This window comes from Condylura cristata, unplaced genomic scaffold (genome assembly GCF_000260355.1).
Source record: "Condylura cristata isolate star-nosed mole 26May11 unplaced genomic scaffold, ConCri1.0 scaffold00024, whole genome shotgun sequence".
Lineage (NCBI taxonomy): Eukaryota > Metazoa > Chordata > Mammalia > Eulipotyphla > Talpidae > Condylura > Condylura cristata.
In genome coordinates, this window is record NW_004567125.1 from 15,496,512 (window position 1) to 15,518,143 (window position 21,632).

At 37.9% G+C, this 21,632-nt stretch overlaps 1 protein-coding gene across 1 annotated transcript; it reads right to left on the reverse strand.

The window, feature by feature from the left end:
* Positions 1-206: 206 nt before the first annotated feature.
* SLC19A2 (solute carrier family 19 (thiamine transporter), member 2) lies at positions 207-17,504 on the reverse strand. Its single transcript, XM_004688466.2, has 6 exons — positions 17,147-17,504; positions 11,425-12,027; positions 6,634-6,856; positions 4,901-5,093; positions 4,404-4,545; positions 207-2,223 (listed from the first exon to the last, which is right to left on the reverse strand). Exons 1-6 carry the CDS (start codon positions 17,348-17,350, stop codon positions 2,095-2,097), a joined length of 1,494 nt encoding a protein of 497 aa, XP_004688523.1. The 5' UTR covers positions 17,351-17,504; the 3' UTR covers positions 207-2,094.
* Between the last annotated feature and the right edge of the window lie 4,128 nt (positions 17,505-21,632).

Here is a 21,632-nt window from a genome sequence, read left to right on the forward strand (position 1 = left end):
GAAATAAGAAAGAGTCACAGGTAAAGATTACAAAGCAGTTAGAGAATTAACAGGATCACTGAAGGCTAATAGCGAAAGTTGGATGACGGGAAGGCCTAACATGAAATTTGTCCTATCAGAAATTATTGAAAGAGATACACTCCAAGTCTTTTACTGAAGCAAATAATTCTGCTTAAAAAGGGAAAGCAAACTGCAAAATATTTATTTAATAAAAATAATTTGATAATCTATACAGATTTGAATAAAAAGTACAGGTTATTTTCACTTCTTTGCAAAACTGCATACAGTACAACGTTCAAATGGGGCTCAACATTCTACAAATATGGACACACACCAAGATGTGAAATTATTATTATCTTAAATTAGTAAAGCCTCCTTTTATATGCCAGAAACTTGGAATTAAATACCAGGGAAATAATGCTTTGGTAACATGAACAATTTGCTTGCACTATAGTCCTCTTTCTTTAAATAATTAATTAAAATCTCTCAAACACCACTCTTCTATTTGTTTCTAAGTAAACAATTCTCTGTGTAGCAAAAAGAAAATGACAAAAAAATTAGAGATTATTACTTTTATGACATGACTTTCTCTTCCTTTCCTAGGCTAGAGATCTTTTCCTTTTCCTTAATTAGAAAAGAAGGTGAATGGAAAACGATCTATTCTTCTACTCATTCATTTGCTAGAATTGCTGCTGAAATGAAATGAATATAAAGATTTTGCAATCTTTACACTATTATTCACAGCTGAGCTGTGACATTCTAAAAAAGTTTAACACCCCATGTTGAAAGCAGCTACTTAAATTCTTTTCAAGATAAGGCAACAAAGTTGGCTTTAAAATATGTCTCACATATACTAGCAGCCACTTGGTAGACTGCTATCAAAATTAAATGTATATACAGAATAACTTTTTTTCAAGTAACTTGGAAATGGAATCACTAGCAGTCTTATTTTAAGCAAATACTCAAGAACACCTACCCTTAGAAATAGGGCAGCTTTAATGTACAAAAAAGCAGGAATCAAGTCTATACTAGATCCTGTCCTTCTGAATAATTAAAAACAGGCTCAGTTTCTGAAAAAGGTCTTGGAATAATCAAACAGCTAAATGACACCTGTATCTTGGATGATAAGGACAAATAATATAACAGCTCTAAATAGGGACAAAAATCATTAAAAAAAAAAAAGACCTCATTTTATTTTGGAAATAAAGAGGAATGCAAATACAAACTGGGCTACTTGTATCTTTAATCAATACACTGAATTTTTATCATGGAATAAATAGTCCTTCCTATAGAAGAATAAAAGGCAAGCAAACCGACCTTAAATTTTCTGATTAGGTCTTCACCTAGATTATTAGCAGGCTTCAAAACTTGCCTTATTTTCTAACTAAGTGAGCTTCTCTGGGAAGCATATGAATAATGCAAAAATGTACTTCTAAAGAAAATCTACATAAATACATCATTGTCAACATGGAACTCAGAACATTCATACAATGAATTTTCTACAATAATATAAAATTAGAAGTGACACATACTTTTCATAGGACAGAAAAGCAAGCCAGCACAAATACTGTCAGTGACAGGAACAACTGTCACTGTAGGAATATGAATGGACATGAATAACACCAAAACAAGAATAAGAATTAAGTAGAACAGAGGAACATGCTATCAGAACATATTTCCATTCTGACCTGTAACATCGTGTGGCCTCTGTGAATCCTGGTTCCACTGGGAAAAGATTCATGCTAGACAGATACACACATATTTGACCTATGAAACACCAAACTCACTTGCTACGAAGTAGACAACCCATGTGCTGATTGATTGCTCCTGATTTTTTGGCTTCAAAATCAAATTTACTTTTCAATCAGAAAAAGTCAATTTAATTAGCTTACATAAATAATCCATTATATAAACTTCACTTCTGGCTTTTCTGAACAGTATTATGTTACTCCAGGAATGCAAGGTATAGTCATGTGGCTGTTCTGAAGCAATGAATGCACAGTTACAAACATATATCTACACCTTACAAAATTAAATATATCCAGACACAGTTGTTGTGCAGAGTTCTTGCTTTGAGAAGATTAGCACACTGTTTTATGAAGTGGTTGCTTGAGAACTTGATTCTGGATCTTCATGCTTTCTGTATTTCTTCATAATACTGACTATACCATTAGCAAGGAAAACCACAGCGATGAGTGCAAAATAACCAGCGTAGATCCAGAACTAAAAGGGGAAGAAGTAGTTTAGAGAATTAGCAATTAGAAGATGAACTATTTTATGACACATGCAAACACACTATATAATTAGGTATATTCATATTCTCAATAAGCTTCAAGAAACAAGGTGTACTTCCACAATGTGCCAGGCACTGGAGATATAAAGAAGCAGGGTAATATGGTGATACTGAAACCTGACTGCCTACGTGCAAAAAAATTCTTGATCGCATTCCTTATCAGCTGTGTGACCTTGATTGAGATACTTAGTCTCTGAGCCCTGGCTTCATTTACAAAGTAAAATTCATAGTATTTCCTATTTTAGAGGGCTGTCAAGATGGGACGAGATCATTGCATTGTATACAATGCAATACAATGATACTGCTATTAATAATGTTGTTTTAACTTTTGTTGCTATTATTATTCTAATGAATTGTGGTCTGTGTCCACAAGCAGAAAGGTGTATAGGACAGGCCAAAATTCTGGAGATCAAGAACTCCTACTCTTCCCCAGAAGAGAGCAGTAGAAGGTCAACCATATTTCGCCATAGGTGTCCTTTTAAAACAATCTTCTTTAAGCCAATGTTTTTAAATCTTTTTAAAAATATAGTTATTGTATTTAATTATTCATAGAACTGTAGTGTAGGCCAGAAGTTCAAGGGATGAGAGGATTCACCAGAGACTGTTAAGGGGAATATCAGGCAGGTGAGACAGGAGAGGTCTGCTGTGCCATGTGGGTCAGCTCTCTGATCAAACTCAGGCCCCAGTGGTTGGAGATAGCTTGAAAGTGCTGAGACTATAAACCCTGTGCTATCAGAGAGGCCCCTAAACCAATATTTTAACGTGACTATATAGTTTATCAACAGTATAATCATGATCATCAACTTATTAAATACTTATAAGCTGGTTTATCAGTACAAAAAGAATATCACTCTAAGGCTTTGGACCAAGTTCATTACAAGATATTTTCCAATGGAAAAATATGGCAGTTGTGGAAGTTAAGAGTATCAATGTAGCCCACAAAATCCTATTGTTGCCCATATTTAAACCCACCATCTCTACAGCAGGATGATAAGCACTTACTCTTGTTGAATAGCATTAGGACCTCTCAACATATCTCAACATATTACTTTTCCTAACCCTTGAAAAGTGGCCTAGTGGTATTTATTGCTATTAATTGGTTAAATATAGAAAATAATAAACTGCCACTTCTCTACTCTCCTAACACCTTTCAAAGCAGCATGATGCTGTGGCAGAAGCTCTGCCACACTGTCATTTAAATCCTAGCTTTGCCACTCTATTACTGACAGTGTGACCTTACTCTACACTTAACATTACTTAAAATCTCTGACTCATTTTCTCCATGTCTAATCCTGATAACAACCCTGCAAAATTCTATATAAAGAACCTGGCACATAGAAAACACTCATACATCTCTGTTACTACTATTTCTCTTTCACATCTCATCAGGAAAAGCAAATTTAGTTATTGCTAATATGTTGGGTTTTGTATTCTAAGAAAACTAACAGGTGAGCATGGAGGGACTAATGGAGAAAGAATCATTTGAACTGGGATGTATGGAGTAGGCACTTCGGAATTCATGTGCCCATCTGGCAAAGCAAAGAGCAAGGTTTGCACCTCACAAATTCATAATAATGGCATAATACAATGCCAGAATGAATATTAGTATCAGCATTGTCTTTGGCTATTTGTGCATCTGTGTTCTCCATCAGTGATATGTTGAGAGGTCATAGTGCTATTCAGCAAGACTAAGTCATTACCTTGGGTAAATGGTATTTTAAATAAAATAGGGAAGAGACTTAGAGAGACACTAGATAAAGAAGGGCATCTCAAACATGTGATACAGTATTACAGGTACAGAACTAAAAATGGAGGAAAAGCAACAAGATGAGGAATCAGAGGTCAACTGGTCTGGAAGGAACCACTATTACTTCTTAAGTCTTCTGGGTGTTTACTCTCAGAAATGCTCTAAGGCCACATCAAAAAAGATGATGGTCCCCACATCTTCCTGGTAGAAAAGAACTGAGAATGGGAGGTGAATAAAGGAAGGAGGGAGTATTTTTACTCATATCATACTGCATTGTTTGAATTTACTTTTATTAAGCATGCTCCACTTCTGTCACTCTGATCAAATCAAATATTATGTTCAGTGTCAAAACAGAAATCTCACCTGAGTGGTAATTTCTAAGCCAAGGCCACTGGCATCCACCACAATTAGGGTAAGCAGAGTCTGTAGCGCTAGAGCAATGAAGGTATTTACACCAAACACCAGGGCATAGCGCTCCATGCTGAGGTTGGCAGCAATCTGAAAACTTAAAAGAGAAACAAATAAAAGAATAATTAATAGATTAGAATTACTTCCCGGTTAGTTAAAATGTTTACTTTAAATGTAGTCTCTTCTTTCTACTGACAATTCCATTTCCAACTAAGTGAAAAGTAATTTGTGCTGATATAAATCTCATGCAAGCATCTAAAAACATCAGGAATATGTAAAAAAAGGAACTTCGACTAAATGCTTTCTCAGGAAAAAAATGGGTAATGCACACACAATTCAATTATTTCTCCTATTTGCTGATTTTAACTTAAAAAATGATTTGTTCATAGAGAAACCATAAAGTTTATTCTGTCACAACTTTTTGTAAAGTTTCTTTAAATCAAAATACATACGTTGCTATGGTGATAAGTAACATGTAGATGATTCTGAAGACAACATAGGATGCGTAACACACCCAAATGTTACCCACAGTGTCCATGATTGACACTGCAGCAGCAATGAGAAGAGAAAACAGAGACAAAGTCATTTCTCCCCATGTTGACCAGGATATTTTTATGTAACCAACTGCAAACACAGCAACAGCACCTAGAAAACAAAAATAAGAACATAGTTACTTCGCTAAATAATTGCTACTTCATTATGAAAAACATCCTTAGGTAAATAAATTTTAAAACTTGTACAGTTATATAGATAGGGTAGCACAAGGTCAAGGAGGGATTTGAAAGCAGGGAATTTTGGGTTTAATGAATTAAACTGCATAGAACAACTGAAAGGAGATGAGACACCAAATTAGAGCAGCTGGCAACGAGATGGCAAAAGAGGACACAGACCCAGGGATGCTGCTATAGGGAAAAAGTGGAGGCACTTTCAGCTTAGCAGCATGGTAGGATGGGTCCATTCTCCTAGCTGAGGAGCGGTTTAGAATAGGGCAAAAACAGGTGTTTGTGCTCTTTGGTAAAATGATGATGACAATAATAGTTAAAATGTGTGTTTTCTAAATGCCAAGAAAAGCTAAAAGAGTGTGCAGAAATCATGTAAAGTCTTCCAACAGCCATATGAGGTAGGTCAACAAATTTGAAAGGGCACAGGCTTCTGAAGTCACCCAGTTTTTGTTCAAATATTGATTTTACTCTTTACCATCTACATGTCCTTGGACAAGTAAGTTATTAACCTATCTGTCCCTTAACTGTAAAATGGGGATAGTTGCATCTCTTTAGGGCACTTTGTAAGGACTGAGTCAAATATTTGCCTCAGAGGATAAAAGCCCCAGCGGATGCCTGAACTAGCAGATAGTATTGGTCCCCACACACACAATAAGGCCTCACTTAATGACAGATTCTTAGAAACTATGACTTTAGGTAAAACAATGAATAATGAAAGCAAGTTCGATGAATAACAAATCAGGTCCTTTAATAACATTATTACATTCAACCTAAGCCAGAATTGTTTTTTTCTCATCAACGTTACAAAGAAATGATGTTATTCGAGGACCTGCTGTATTATGTTTTTCCTATGCCAGTGATTACACTTATAAATTTTAACTTAACACATTTAGGAAAAGTAAAAGATTGATAACAACAGCTAATAATAAAATAGAATGGTTACAAGAATATATAGTAATAAAAGTTATCAAATGTGGTCTCTCAAAATCTTATTGTATGTAGTATTTTGGGGCTGTAGTTGACTGCTGGGTACCTGTAATAGCAGAAAGCAAAACTGCCAATAAGGGAGGACTCTGGATCCATAAATTCCTTAGATGAGCACTTTGCACATTAACACTCAGCGTCTATTAGCTATTATTATTATATTATATACTGCTACTCAAAAGGTTCAAGTAAAGTGGCAAAACTCTCCAGTAAATGCAGAATGATGGAAATTTGGATAAGGAAACATTTCTTTTAAATCATTACTTATGAATTCCCAAAGGTTATAAAGGAAGTAAATTAGTTAGTCATACTTATGAACTTCTAAACATTTCAAATTATATAATCATTTCCTAAAATATAAATAAATCATCCCTTGGGGTTATTTCCAATTTTAAATGGGAGAGAAAATCTGATTATGACTTAGTTAATTACCAGAGGCCTCTTCCCCTCCCAACCCACTGCCATCCTGCACCACTCACCCAGTAAGGTTGAAACAGCCTCCACACCACCGTTATAGATAGCAGCATGGCGAGAAGGCATCACCTTCTCCCATAGGCCCTGTGTGTAGTTAACCACTTGAAAGTAGCCACAGGTGGAGAGGGCCCACCATACCGACCAGCAGAGCAGAGGACGAGAGGAGTAGCACATCAAGAAATCAGTCCATAGGACCTTCAGTACCAGGAGACGATCTGGCTTGCGTTCCTACACAGTAAAAGGGAATAAACCACAAACATCACAAAGGCAACTGCTCAGAATGTTACTGAATAGACTCACTTTTCTATTTAACAGTACTCCTTTTGCCTTGTGAAAACCATGTTTTTCTCCTTTATAACCTTCTTAGCATTTATATATCTTCTTTAATGAAAAAATACATTCCCATGAAATTGTTGTTTTAAGTGCTTTATAAATTTAGCATAGCTGTAACCAAGTAAAAGATATGTTTTACAAAATGAAGGTAGAAAGATGGTCAAAGACTACATACTTTGGTCCACACAGCGGCAACAACTCCACACAGCGGCAACAACTATTAACCCTATTAAAACAATCACTGCTTGATTTTGTATCAGTGAGAACCTGTTATTCTTCTAACAGAATCATTGAGTAGTAATTAAGATAGATATAAAGAAATAGATCAAAATATTAACAGCTCTCTATTCTTCAGTGTAGGTAGTGGGATTATTAATTTTCTTCCTTATATTCATTACCTGATATTATACTATAAATGAGTAATAAAGCTAACATGTTTATAATTGAGTGTGCCAAGATGTTACTGAGCTATGTAACATCCCAAGGCTGTGCCAAAAAGGGAATATGAAATTTCGGACACTATGAGATTACCTCTGACTTCAATTTTTATCAACAGTGTAATCAATCAAATCTTAATCCTGAGCTCTGCTCATACAGAATTTTGCTTTTTGTGACTAACAAGGAAAGGCAAAATGAGAATCCAAAGGAACCAAAGGACATCTGACTATGGAATATCATTTAGGAGCCAGGACATGTTAACAGAGCCATGATACAGTTTAACAGCAACAATGGCAACAGCAAAATTCAACCTGCTCTTGCTGGTCAAGGACCATACCTTGCACGGCATAAGAAATTATTACTCCTTCCTGCTGTCAATCTTCTTCTTTAGATAATCTTCTAGTAGGTGCGGATAAATGTCTGCAATCCTATGTTAAAGGACTGACTCACAGAAAAAGAACTGGTGATACAATTAGCACCAGATTCTAGTTATACCTTCTAGGAGGGGCAATCAACTCAAATGGAAAAGGAAAGCTTACTTACATTAAGTACTATCTACAATGACTGTACAAAATTGTTCATGATATAGATAATAACAGAATGACCACATGGTGCTTGTCTATTACATACACTCATCTGAAAGCTTTGCATTACTTCATTAGACACTTAAAGTAACCTTACTGGGTAGATATATGAATCAGGAAATTAAGTGTCAAGGAATTAAGTAACTTATCCAAAATAGCCTGCTGGTTAGTATCTTAACTACTTTCTGTCTTTATTAAAAATCCACTATACTACGCTATTAGAAATGACAGCAAGTACAAAATACAAGCACTGATTTAAAGACTCAAACACATATAAAGAATGAATAAAAGGTTTCAATCTACAAATGAAAGTATAGCCTTTATTTTTAGTTTAATAATTCAGGAAATGTTTATTAGGTAACCAACTTATACCTAATGTTTTATTACTACTGCTTTTCTTCCTTGAGTTTGTAAATCTTTGCACTGAGAGCCATCATAGCTGGCTGATGGATCAAAGTACAGTTACATTAATAGATACCATTATTAAATATTAATTACATTTCAGTTCCTACATAAACAATTGATTTGACTTACATCATTTGTAGTGGAAGTTATTTTCAACATTTCTAATGGATGAGCAACTTAAAATAAATCAGGTCAGTAACAGGCCAAATATATGATGAATCCCCATGAAGAAAGGAAACCACTAGCTGCGATGGCTCCTTTTCCTGTAATGTCAGGTCATTATACCCTAACGAAAGACTTATTCTTCTCAGAACAAATATTCTAAGGTAAATTGTGATTGAAGCTATCCCCTGGACTCCTTCTCCTTTTCAACCAGATAAAGTCACATACCTACCCACCTACTCTTCTTTCTCCAATTACATAATTATGATTTAATTGTCAATTATGGGCTTGTTAACATTAAATTGTGATCCCAATATTCATATTCTGATTTTCTTTCATGTTTGTCAATAAAAAAAAAAAAAAACAGCCCTCCCTGGTGGCACAGCAGGTTAAAGCACAGCACAGAGAATCTAAAGCCGCTTCTGCATGAGTTCGATTCCCGCCTGCCCCGGGAGGTGACCACATGACGTGGCAGACCTCTCCTGACCCGCCCGCTGCACCCTTCAGCAGTGTACTTCATCGATCTGCCTGTTCTGTTCCCCGCTCTGTCTCTGGTGAAGCCTCTCACCGCCCCTGAGCCTCTGGCCTGTACCCCAGTTCTGTATGCACAAATAAATAAATCTTTAAAAAAAAACAAACAAAAAAACACAGCAGTACTTCAAGGCTGTGCAGCTGCCAGGAAGCACTGCCTGTCTGTCACAGTCAGTTGCAGAGCCACAGATATTACAGAACTGACTTGAATGCTAGTTTTTACCACAGTGCAGTGAACATAATGATTTTGATCCTGCTAACAACCTAAGGAAAGATTTTACGGAGCAAAATATAGATGGAAGCAGATCTGATATGTGCTCTTATGTTTAAGAGTATATCTGCACAATTCACAAGTCAACTAATTTCTGCTCTTAGTCCTTTTCTTTAAGATGAGAAGGTTGATGAGATCTAAAGTTCCTTATAACTTTAAGATGTTCTGATAGCTCTGTGAGCTGTGGTTTGAATCACCTCTAACTCTACAATTTTGTAATTCTTCAGCATGTCAAGTACTGACATTATCTATAAATAAGAAATTTCAAGTTGGGTTTTTTAACTGTAAGTCAACTATTAAACTGTTAAGTCAATTATTAGTAGGTAATAAAATTAATATAATGGCAGTGATCTGCATTATAAAAATAAATTGAATGGAATATGTCAAAATAAAACATTGTTATAAAACTTTTTTTATATATAGGCATATGTGTGTATATATGGACATATACACTTCTATATGCATATACTCATTATTATGTAAAATTAGCTTCTTACTATGCTTTTAAAAGTTTAAAACTCTGGTCTGTTAAATTCTTTAGAACTATGGCCAATGTATTAATGTATGTATAAATATAAATGCTGTACGTACATAGATATTAATTTAAGGTCAAACCACCTAACACATCTGAAACAGGAAAATAGGGTCCTTAGTTTTTGTGCTACTACATGAGAACCTTCAAATGATTATATTACCTTCTCGTCTCCATTTACCATTTGATTCTCCAATATCACTTAAAAATGAATGTGTGACCTATGTTAACAGAAACACAGATGTACCAATCTCTAAGGTAATCAACATTTCATTGCTAATCACTATTGTGTTTTTTTTTTTTTCTTTCAGTGCTAGGAGACTTTAAAGTAAGACTTCATTGATCAAGTAAATGAAGCAAACATTATAGGAAGAAGTAATAACATTATAAATCGGTACGCTTTTTTCAAGCAACCAAGATAGGGACTCAGAAATTAAGATATCTTTTACAATTTTAAAAAATCAATAAAATCAAAATCTTTAATACCAAAAAGCAGAAACCACCACAAGTGCCTAGTAATCAAAGTGAGTTTCATGATGAATGTGACCCGGGTTCTTTTAGGATAATAACCAAAATTTCAACTAGTGACCAGGGAAAAGTGGGGTTAGGCAAAATATTAATTTTCAAAGGCGACATTAGATGTCGCATTGAAACAATTTGGGCTAACTCCAGATGAAGGGCCCAAAGACTATTCATGTTGGTTCTTTACTCTCATACTGCCAAAAATATGTATGGAACTCTATTTTATGTGAGAGAATTGTAATGATTATAGCTTATTTCCAAACATGTCCCAGGAAAAAAGCTAAGACTAATTCATTATGGTTGGAATGAACCTTGCCTGTCACACTTTATAACTTGATGGAAAGACAAAAGCTCCTATAAAAAAGCAATTAATGTTTCTGACCAGGAAGAATGGCTGGATGAATTATTCTGATGCCAAACCTCTGTAGAAGAGACAATTTCTTAACCATACTTTTAATATTTAATCCATCATTGTAAGTTTTCTTTTTATGAGTCTCTTCCTCTGTATAATTTATTCCTTTTACTTCAGCAAATTATCATTTGAAAATAAATATCAGAGATCACTCTGGCATAGATAACTTCTTCCTATCCTTAAATACTCTGGGCTTCAACTCAGAAATTGGAAGTAGGTACCTACCTGTCATTTACTGAAATCATTTCATCTCTTCATTTAGCAAAAAATTTCTAAGCGTGCTCTTTATAGACCAAGTTCCCAGACTAGAAAAATAAAAAAAAGACAGCTTCTGCAATTTAACACATCCTTGATGTAGTAATATAATGCTGTGCCTGTATGACTCTGGAGGTTATATACTCCAGGGAAAAATGTATTTGTCGGCCCTAATATAAATCAACTTATCTTGAGTCAATGAGTAAGTGAACCAATGAACTAACACAAATAAATCCTGAGTCCCAATGAATGCAGTGCAAGGGCAAGCAAAATGGGGGCTTCCTAACGCTTTTGTTACCATATGTCTAGAGCCCAGAATAGCAACTATTAGACATTTAAGGTGGAACTTACTGGTTCCTCCAGTGAAGGCTCCTCCATATTAAGAGGGATTTTTGATTCAATGTCTTCCCACCCAGGAAGGTGATTAGGAGTTGAGGTGTCTGTAACAATGCCACCATTTTGTACCTTGATGCCATTCATTCCCTGGCAAGTAGAGGGAATATGGTGGAAAAAAAGACTCTTCTGTGGCATAGGTAGAAACCAGGCCACAGCAAAAGCCACGGAAACACAGGTAAGAGAGATGACATTCAGACTGAACAGGGACCAGCCTGCCACTGAGACAAGGATTTGCCCTAGGACAGAGCCCACTGTGAAGCCCACCAATGTGGCACTTCGACAATAACTTGTAACTTTCTGATACATGCTCAGGTCAACCACGCTGTAGATATATGAGTAGTAGGCAATTTCTGTGGCTGTAGCGATGCCATAGAAGAATTCCAAGAACTGAATGGCCAGCAGTCCCTGGGCGTAGAGCAGCATGAACCATGTAACAATAAGGCTGAGTCCCTGCAGCAGAACAACAGGTTTGTAACGGAGGTAGTCTGTGGCAAGGAACACAGGAAACAGCAGCACCAGGTAAGAGTAAGTCCATACTGGGTAAATTTCATTGAAGACCTGGTAGGAAAAGTATAAAAACCCATTAATGATATCAGAGGCTCTCAAATTTTCTAATTTGTTCTTCTAAAACAATCTGCCAATCCTTCAACTACTTCTTATTAAAGAAATACTAATAATAATTCTAATAATTGCTTGTAATATACTTCCCATTTTCAGCCCTTTATTTTCTTTCCTGAGAAAATCCTTCCTATTCATTAAGAACTAGTTCAGAGCCCTCCCTAGTGGTGCAATAGGTTAAAGCACAGCTAATGGCGGCCATTTCATGAGTTCGATCTCTGGCTAGGGAGCTGACCCACATGGCACAGCAGACCTCTCCTGTCTCACCCACTTCTCCTCTCAACTTCCTATTCTGCTCCCTACTCTGTTTCTGGTGAATCCTTTCACTGCCCCTGCACTTCTGGTCTGTACCCTAATTCTGTATGCATAAATTAACATATGTATGTATGTATGTATGTATGTATGTGTGTGTGTGTGTATGTATGTGTGTATGTGTGTATGTATGTATGTATGTATGTATGTATGTATGTATGTATGTATATTTCAAAGCCTCCTCCTCATCCTGGAAGTCTATGCTGTATAGTATTTGTACTATAACACTCAAGGTTCTGTTGCTTCTGCTTTGTACATGCTGGTCTTCCCAATTACCTTATAGCACTGGTTCTTAATGATTGCTATACATCTCTCATGGAACATTAAAGAATCTGGCTGCCCAGCCACAGGCATTTTTTAATAAACTTCTGGGAAATTTAAATATGAGGCCAGAATTGAGCACTATTGCCTTACAGTTTTTTTAAGGATAGACTAATACTTATCTGCACAACTTAATAATCAGCATAATGTTTGGAACATTCTTGATAAATGTTTTGAAATCATCAATCCTTACTTCTAGCTACAGGATAGTGAGTCCTCAGCCTACGTTTGATTTATTTTCTTTGATTTTAAGCTTGATTTCTTGGGGTACAGGGATAAAGAGGATAAATCTGCCCTAAAGTCTTGACAGAAAAACTAAGGATGGCAGGGTTTTTGCTTATTTGTAATGTGAGAAAAAAAAGTGCTTTAACTGTTTTCTTTGCACAATATCTTAAATTGGAATATAGTAGGAAAAAAAAAACCTCTTGCAATGCAGAATACAACCATAAAACATTCTGAAATATATGTCAGACTTGTTCTCTGATTTCTGACTGACCAAATACCAAAAGCGATTTATCTAATAGTCTCAGCTTCATGAATTTTAGGCTAGTGTATTTGTAAATCATCAAGCAACCACCAAAGAAATGTTTTTTATTTAAAAGTGTGAAAATTTCTAAAGATAAGGGATAAAGTGCATAATAACCGTCTCAGAAAATCAAAGACAAGGGCAAGCTTATGATAAAGTAAAGCCTTTCCTAAATTTTTTTTTGCAATTGTGTTTCAATAAACATCTCCCTACACCTTTTTTGCCTGGAGTTTTACAAATGTTCTTTTTTCTTAAATTTGAAACTACCTCCTCTGTTTGATTATGGCTGTTTCTTCACCTTCACATTTTCTTCAACATACCACCACAAAGCTACCAATTATCATGTCTTTCCTCTACTGCCTCCTTCAATATCCATTCTTCCTTTGTTGTCTACCACACTCCCTGGGATTCTGACTCTTTTACTGCAGTAATAGTGCCTGCACTTACACATGTTCTGTTTTTCTCAATAATTATTGTCCTCAAACAATTGACAGCCAAGTTATGCTTTTATCATCTATTTTACAACTGAGGAAACTTGGCCTTTGAGAAAAGTAATTACCCAAAGTTATCAGAGCCATTAATTGCCAGAGGAAGGCTCAAAACCCAGATACTCTGAATCCAACACGAAAATGCTTGATTTCCTCAACCAGAAAACTGTTATTGGTCATCTATTGTTCCTGGGTTACTTTTAAGGTCTGCAGCAGCTTTTTTCAACAGACACTTAAATGCTTTTACAGGACATTCATAACATACAATCTCCATAGCTTAGCCACTGGCTGCTCAAAAGCAAATCCCTTTTCTATAAATGCCCAAGGAGACCAGAAACCACTTCATGGATGGATACTTTGGATCTTGAAAGGGAACTTCAAATATCCAAAAATGTACAAATTGCGGCCTTACTATATAACCGCCCCCCCAACTTATCTCAGGTAAAATGTGCCCTGCCAGCAAAGGGGATTGATTTTATGCTATGCTGCCTTGCACAGCTCTTTTGATCACAGCTTATTTATCCTTTCTTCTAAGACAGAAAACATACTCAGGTCTCAGCGCTAACTCAGACATAGAATTTATTTTAGAATTAAATATTTGTAAGTAACTTTTTAGATAATAAGCACATAATAGCACAATTCTGATTTCAAGCTGTGTAAAGAATACACTACACACACAAAAGAATAAAATGAAGTCTTGTTCCTCCAGGAATTCTGAACCTAGTCAAGAATATACCTACACACACCTTAATGATAAAGGAACTAGGAAACAGGATTATTCTTTGACATGGACCTTGGAGAATATGAAAGTTCAAGAACAGAACAGAAAAATATCAATGGATATATATGTATAGTAGAAGGATTATTCTAAGCAGAGATCATATCTGCACTGATAGGCCAGTAAGTGGAAGACCTAGGAATCTTAGGAACTGTAAGATTAATGTGTGAGTGGAGCTTGAGTTTGTAGAAGGGGAAAAAGCAAGGGAAAGAAGGATGTAGTAGGAGATAAAACTTAAGTATTATGTTAAGAATCAAATTCTGTAAGTTGCTGAATATCAGTTAGAATAGGTGGAATTTTTTTTTTAAAAAAAGGTAAATAAATATCATGCTAAAAACATTAAAAAGTTTTTGGAGGTAAAGAGCTCTTAATAATAGTAAATAATAAAGTTTGGCTTTCAACTTGAAATACAACCAATGTAATCTTTTTAAAAGCTTTAAACCTAAAACAGGTTAGCAATTTTCCTGAAATGTAAGAAAAAAATCCAACGAGAGTGCCAAGTTAAAGGAAATGCTATCTTTTTCTTTTGTTTTTTGGATTTGGTTAACAATTACTTGATTTAAAACCTGTCCCTTCTGAAGTCTTCTTGGGGAGACACAAAGGTCAGTACAAACATGACCGAAGATTACATTATCTTTGTCTAAAAAGCATGCAATATTTGTGCTCAAATAATGACAACTGTGATCACTGAGCAACCACTCAGTCAAGAAGGAGAACAAGTTGGTCTATTCAGTTATCAGAGATTATAACAACCTAGGATTCTGTAGGGGGTGAGTAGAGTCAACTACCCAATCACCCATGATTCAGATACAAATGGACACCCCTTTCCCAAGCACTAAATTTCTCCTCAAATCCTTTCTTCTTCTTCACCTGTGCTGCAGCCACAGGAGTGTGCTGTATTTTAGTTTCACAATCGGCAAATATTTATTGGGCTTGGAACTCTTGCTTTATTCCTATGGCTCCTGAACATACACTAGGAAGTTTTTTGATAAGACTCATGAGCAACTCTATGCCCAGGGCATGTGGCAAAACAGATCAGCTTTCAAATATCAACACTAGGAATATTTCCCCCTCCATATGCTTCTCTGCCAGGCAAGGTGCACTAAATCTTTGGATCACATGGCAGTGCACATGCAACTTTAATTGTTAACAGCTCACAAGCAGTCTCCTTCTGCTCCAGCAGCTACACCTGGGATGCCAGGGTCTCATAACACCTGCTGCCACTTTCTTATGTAAAATCATTCTGTTCACCAGAGTTGGTCCTCTGCACCTTACTGTGGTCTGTAAGCTACATTAAAATTCAGACTGAGATACAGAAGATCTGCAGTTAGATAAAAGTCAGTAATACCTGCTAGAGTTGAGACATTATGAGGAACTCTAATGAAACCTTAAATCCAGGATTCAACTCCAATTTTCATTAACTTAAGGCGCAATGTCACAACAAACTAGACTATGAGTAATTATAGTCTGCTTTGACCTGTTATGCAGGGATACCAAGTTGTGACTCAAAAGAGGTGACTATTAACTAGCCAGGCTAACTAGTGCCCAGTCAGCTTCACTGTTCACAGTGTTCAAGAGAGGGTATTGAATTTGCTAGCAACTTAGGCTTAATTCTGTCTTCAGTTAAACTAAGTCTTTTCTCTACAAAAAGCAAGTTCTGGGATTAACCCTAACTTTAAGAGTTAAATATAAGTGCAAGCACTTCTGAAGTATGTTACTTATAAACCTTCATGGAAGGGGAAATCAACCAGCAAAAAGTTTTGGATCATGGATTAATGCTGAGCACTAGAGTGGAAGCTCTAGTGGAGCTTTCCAGAGTGGAAGCTTCTAGAGTGGAAGCTCTAGTGGAGAAGCTTTCCAAGCTTTCCCCATATAGGCCAGGAGCAAAACTAACATCTGTGAAGCAATAATTCACAATGCAAGAATTATGCTAATTATGTGACACCATCTAAATATCTGTTTTATCCTAAGAACTGGCATTTAAGCGGGGATGAAGGTGTTTGTTAACATATTCTAGGACACAACCTCACCCAATTAGCAATAGAGACAGATTCTTGTCCTGAAGGATCATTATTTGAGCACAACATCCTGTGAAAGGTAAACAAAGTGGGGTAAGGAAAGGAAGAGGATGCAGCAGGTAGAATGAAGGTCCTTTCTAAACAGTAGGGGTTATTCAGTATTTATTTCTCTCCTTTCGGTCAACAAATATTTACTAAGCCTTTACCACACACAAAGTACAGCTTTTGTTGTTTTCACTCCCCCCCCCCATATGGTCCTCTCACCCCTCAGCCCCCCCTCATACCCCCCTCCCACCCCACCTTTCTCAGGCACACTACTGGACAAGTCTGATCTTTGTCAGGCTAAGCTACATTCCAGCAACAGCACCCGAGTCTGGGAGGTTCCCACGCCGCCTCTAGAGCCCTTCATTTAAAAGGCGCCCTATAAAACCAACTGATCCCAGAAGAACAGTAAGAATGAATGGGGCGCCAGGGACCCAGCCGCCCTCCAATCAAGAAAAGTCACAAATCTCTGTCCCGAAGGAGTGCCGCAGCCTTCCCACCCTTCCCTTCGTCGCATCTCCTCCGCACACCAACTGCCCGGTCTGGCTCTCCCTGGCCTGCCCGCCGCGCATACCTCCCTGTCCGTCAGGTTCTTGTCCGGCCCCAGCAGGTAAGGGGTCAGGAAGGGCTCGGAGGGCCTGAGGCTAGCGAAGAAGCCGTAGGCGCAGAGCAGCGCGGTGGGCAAGAACCAGCACTCGCGAGGGACCCGCGCAGTGCGCAAGAGCATGGTGGCCGCCGCCGCCGCCGCCCGCCGGGACACCGGGCCTGGCACATCCATCCGGGGTGCGAGGGGCGGGGACCCAGCCCGGCCCCTTCCTCCTTCTTCCCTCCTCCCTTAGTTGGAGTGAAGTTCAAGTGCTGCCCCAGGGCGGGCACCTGTAGCTGCGAGTGGCGCCTCCTCCCGGCAGGGCCCGGCCATCCCAGGCTAAGGCTAGATGCCACCTGGGGCCGAAGCGCCGGCCCTTCCCCTGAGGCGGGCGGCTCACGTGTCCAGCCCAGCCGCCCACCGCGCGGCCGAAAGTGGAACCCGCCCTCAAGTCCACCCTCTGCCCCGCCTCCGGTCAAAGGACCAATCACCGTGCGTTCCTGGAATTTGACTTCTCTTCCATTGGTCGGCGGCTCGCAAGATGCGAACTGGCGGCGGCGGCAAGCCTGGCGGATGACGTCCTCCGGCTCCGGCGCGCGGATGTACCCTGTTTCGGCGCCCAGTCCTTCAAGGACTCCAGTCTGAGCCCCGTGGTTCGTTGCGGCGGCGCGTGCCAGTCAGCGGGAGCACCAAGGCCCACGCTCTGGGTCGGCTGGGTCATTCTTCTGCCACCTACCGCTCACCTGTCGTGAATGTTTCCGGTGGGCCTAATCCCTTCTGACAGGAACGCGCTGTTCCTCACAGTCACCCTCTGGTAATCACCACCCTCTGTGTGGCTGTGACCAAGACCGACTCAGATGTAACCTTGTGGCGGGAGAATTGTAAACACTTAATCCAGTAGCTTCCATGTTCTGAATAGTAATCATTTGCCCGAGAAAGCCACGTGAGGCCCCAGATCTAAGTGTGCCTAAAGCAGGGAGGAGGGGCGGTAATTTCCTCTGGAAGTGAACAGAAGAAAGTAACGATTGTGAGAGAAATGAACAAATTAACAGAAGAGCAGTAATGGAGCGCTTTTAGCTTTATTTTCTTCACAGTTTTGCAAGCAGGATACACAAAGAATCCAAAAGTGGACAATACAGTCTGTTTCCTAGCAAAGTGAGGAACACTGAGTCGTTAATGGAATCATGAAATATTGATTTCTTCATTTAAAAAGAAAAAGAGGTCTTGGCATAGTTTCCAAGGGCAGAGCATGACAAGAATCCCCAGTGTTTTCTTGTCTGTAAGTCTCATTCTGCCAGATTCGGCCTGATGCTATCCCAATCCTTCCGCTGCAGACTTCAATGCATCATTTAAAGGAATTTTCCCTGTGCAATATCAGCAAAGTAACAGATCCTGCCAGAAGCTCACAAAACATGTTTGCTTTGTTTTGCTTTAATACATGTTACAACCACTCTAGCTCATTTTTTCCCCACTCTGGCAGTAAGTAACATTTTCTACAGGCAGGATATTGTAGCCAGCCACATGAAATTAGTCTACCAGATATAGAACACAATCGTGAAAGGAAATAAAATTCGTTTCTAAGGTTGCACACCTGAATGCACCGAATAACTAAAATCTGTGAAGAAACGCAATTAGTGGTATTTCCATTTATCAGTGGTTCTCACAGTGTGGTCTAGGAAACCCAAGGGATTCTTGGGACTTTTTTAGATTTCCAACTAGTTTCCTAATAATCCTGAGTTTAGTTCCTTTTCCATTCTAGAGGCTACATGATATATGATATCACTCTAAAGGCAGAGAATGTGTGCTTGAATATTTTTGTGTATAAAAAAACTTCCAAACTGGAAAACAACCTAAATTCCCAAAGGCAGATAAATGGATACAGAAGATGTGGGATACACAATGGAATACTACTTAGCTGTTAAAAAGGATGAAATCCTGTCATTGCAACAACATGGATGTACCTATAAGATGTTACACTTAGTGAAGTAAATCAGACTGAGAAAGATAAACATCATATTATTTTACTCATATGTGGTACATAACAGGGAAAAAAAATGAACAAAACTAAACTCCAAGAATACTGGTTACCAGAGGGAAGGGAGAAAAGAGAGAGGCAAAGCAGGTAAAAGTGGTCAATTGTAGGCTGAAGGATTGGACTTAAAAGTGGTAAATTAAATGTGCTATATACAGATGTTATTTATAATGATGTACACCTGAAACATATTTATATATAACATATACATAATGTTAGAATGCAATACTACAAAAATTATTTTTAAAATGTTTCCAGATTGAATTTCTACTGTGGTAACTATCAATAGGTATAATGCACACACACACACACAGTCTTTACACTATGCCATTACAGGAGTCTTGAAGCCAAAAACAGACTTTCTAATACACATAACACAATTACGTAGTACACTAACATCAGGCCATAGTGTCTGCCTCTCATTATGACAATCAAGAGAGGAGTGGTACTTTTGCCAGTGACTTTGCATTTACATTCAGAGTGTTGATAGAAGCAAAGAGAAAGAAAACTAGGAGATATGTCACAAAGAAAAGCCCACCTATTATGGAGAGTTTGTAGTCCCTAGCTAAGGCTTGGAGACCTGAGCAGTGTTGATCTGTAAATCACTGGTTCTGAACCTTTACTTGGTATAAATCACTCAGGCCCTTCTAACCTTCCCCACAATGCTGGACGTTAGCTAATAATAATTTTTCTTGACACAGGTAGAAAATGGTTCTTACTAGCTTTCCCTTTTTCCATAATAAGCAAAATTCTGATATTGCCTTGCCTTTGTTTTATCCCTCTTGGAGTATGAGGTGGAATCCTGTGAGTCTGATGAGATAATACACCTGTGATTATGGTGCATTACACTGCAACAGGGAAAATATCCAGGTGGGTCCAGTCTAATCACACGAGCCCTTTAAAAATAGAGAATCTCTCCTTCTGGTTGCAGAAGAGTAAATCAGAGATGTTTGAAGAAAAATTTGAAGTTCTGCTACTGGAGGGTGATATGTTGCCATGAATCTGGGCACCTGATAGCAGCTGGCACTGATAACCAAGAAGGCATTGAGGATTTTAGTCCTACAATCACTAGAATGTGAATTCCACCAACAACCTAAATGAGTTTGGAAGTGGATTCTTCCTTAGAGCCTCCAACAAACACCTTTAATTACTGGTGGTTCAAAGTAAGTAAAAAACCCACCCAAGACTTCTGGTTTGTGAGTCATAATTTTATTTGAAGCCACCATTTGTGGTAATTTGTTTGGTAACAATAGAAAACTAGTACAGAAGGAAAAAGAATGTGTATTTTTAAATTAAGATAATGTTCTCACAAGATTAACCAATAAACATATAAGTGTACAGTTCAGTGGCATTAGGACATACACAAAATTGTGCAACCAGTGCATCTTTCTAGTTCTAAGATATTTCACCACCCTCAAAGGAAATCATACCATTTAAGCAATTTCTGCCTATACTTCCCTCCTCCACTTATAAGGAGAACACATAAGTGTCCTTATCTGTGGAGATAAGGAGATAATACATGTTTTGGATGCTTTGTACAATGGAATCATCTAATATGTGGCCTTTTGTATCCTATTCCTTTAACCTAGCATAACTTTCTCAAGATTCAACACTTATATCAGTAGATTTTATGCCAGAAAAATATTCCATTTCATATAAATGGAATAACATGTTGTTTATTCAATCATCAACTGATGGCATTTAGGTGGTTTTCACTTTTTGGCTATGTGAATTGAACTGTTTTGAACATTTGTTTTAAAGATTTATTTATTTATGCACACAAAAACTGGGATGTAGGCCAGAGGTACTGGGGCAGGAAAGTGGTGGTGAGAGGATTCATTAGAGACCCAGTGGGGAATAGAACAGGCAGACTGACTGAAATACGCTGCTTAGGGGAACAGCAGGAAGGTCAGGAGAGGTCTGCTGCACCATGTGGGTCACCTCCCTGGCTGGGGATTGAACGCATGCTGCAGTGACTGCAAACAGCTTCACAGTGCTGTGCTTTAACCCGTTGTGTCACCAGGGAGGGCCTGTTTTGAATATTTGTGTGCAAGTGTTTTCAATTCTCTTGTGTATTATCTTGGAGTGAACTTGCCAGATCATGTAATAATTCCATGTTTAACTATCTGAAAAACAGCTGAACTTTTCCATAGAGCCTACACAATTTATTATTCCTACTAGTGATGTGCAAGGGCTCCAAGTTGCCTGCATCCTTGCTAAACCTGTTATCTTCCTTTAAAAACAACAACAAACTATCCTTCCTCCGGGATGTGAAGGTATTTTATTGTGGTTTTGATAAGCATTTCCCTACTGATAAATAATGTTCAATATTTTTTCATGTATTTGTTAGCCAGTCATATATCTTCTTTGGAGAAATGTCTACTCAAGCCTCTTTAATGGATTCTTTGTCTTTCTGTTTTTAAGTTGTAAGAGTTCTTATTA

Coding starts and splice junctions, on each gene's coding strand:
- SLC19A2 (XM_004688466.2), bottom strand. CDS start 17,350: ATGGATGTGCCAGGCCCGGTGTCCCGGCGGGCGGCGGCGGCGGCGGCC. Junction 4,546..4,900: donor TTACTTATCACCATAGCAAC/GTATGTATTTTG, acceptor TTCTCTTTTAAG/TTTTCAGATTGCTGCCAACC. Junction 2,224..4,403: donor GCTTAGAAATTACCACTCAG/GTGAGATTTCTG, acceptor TTCCCCTTTTAG/TTCTGGATCTACGCTGGTTA.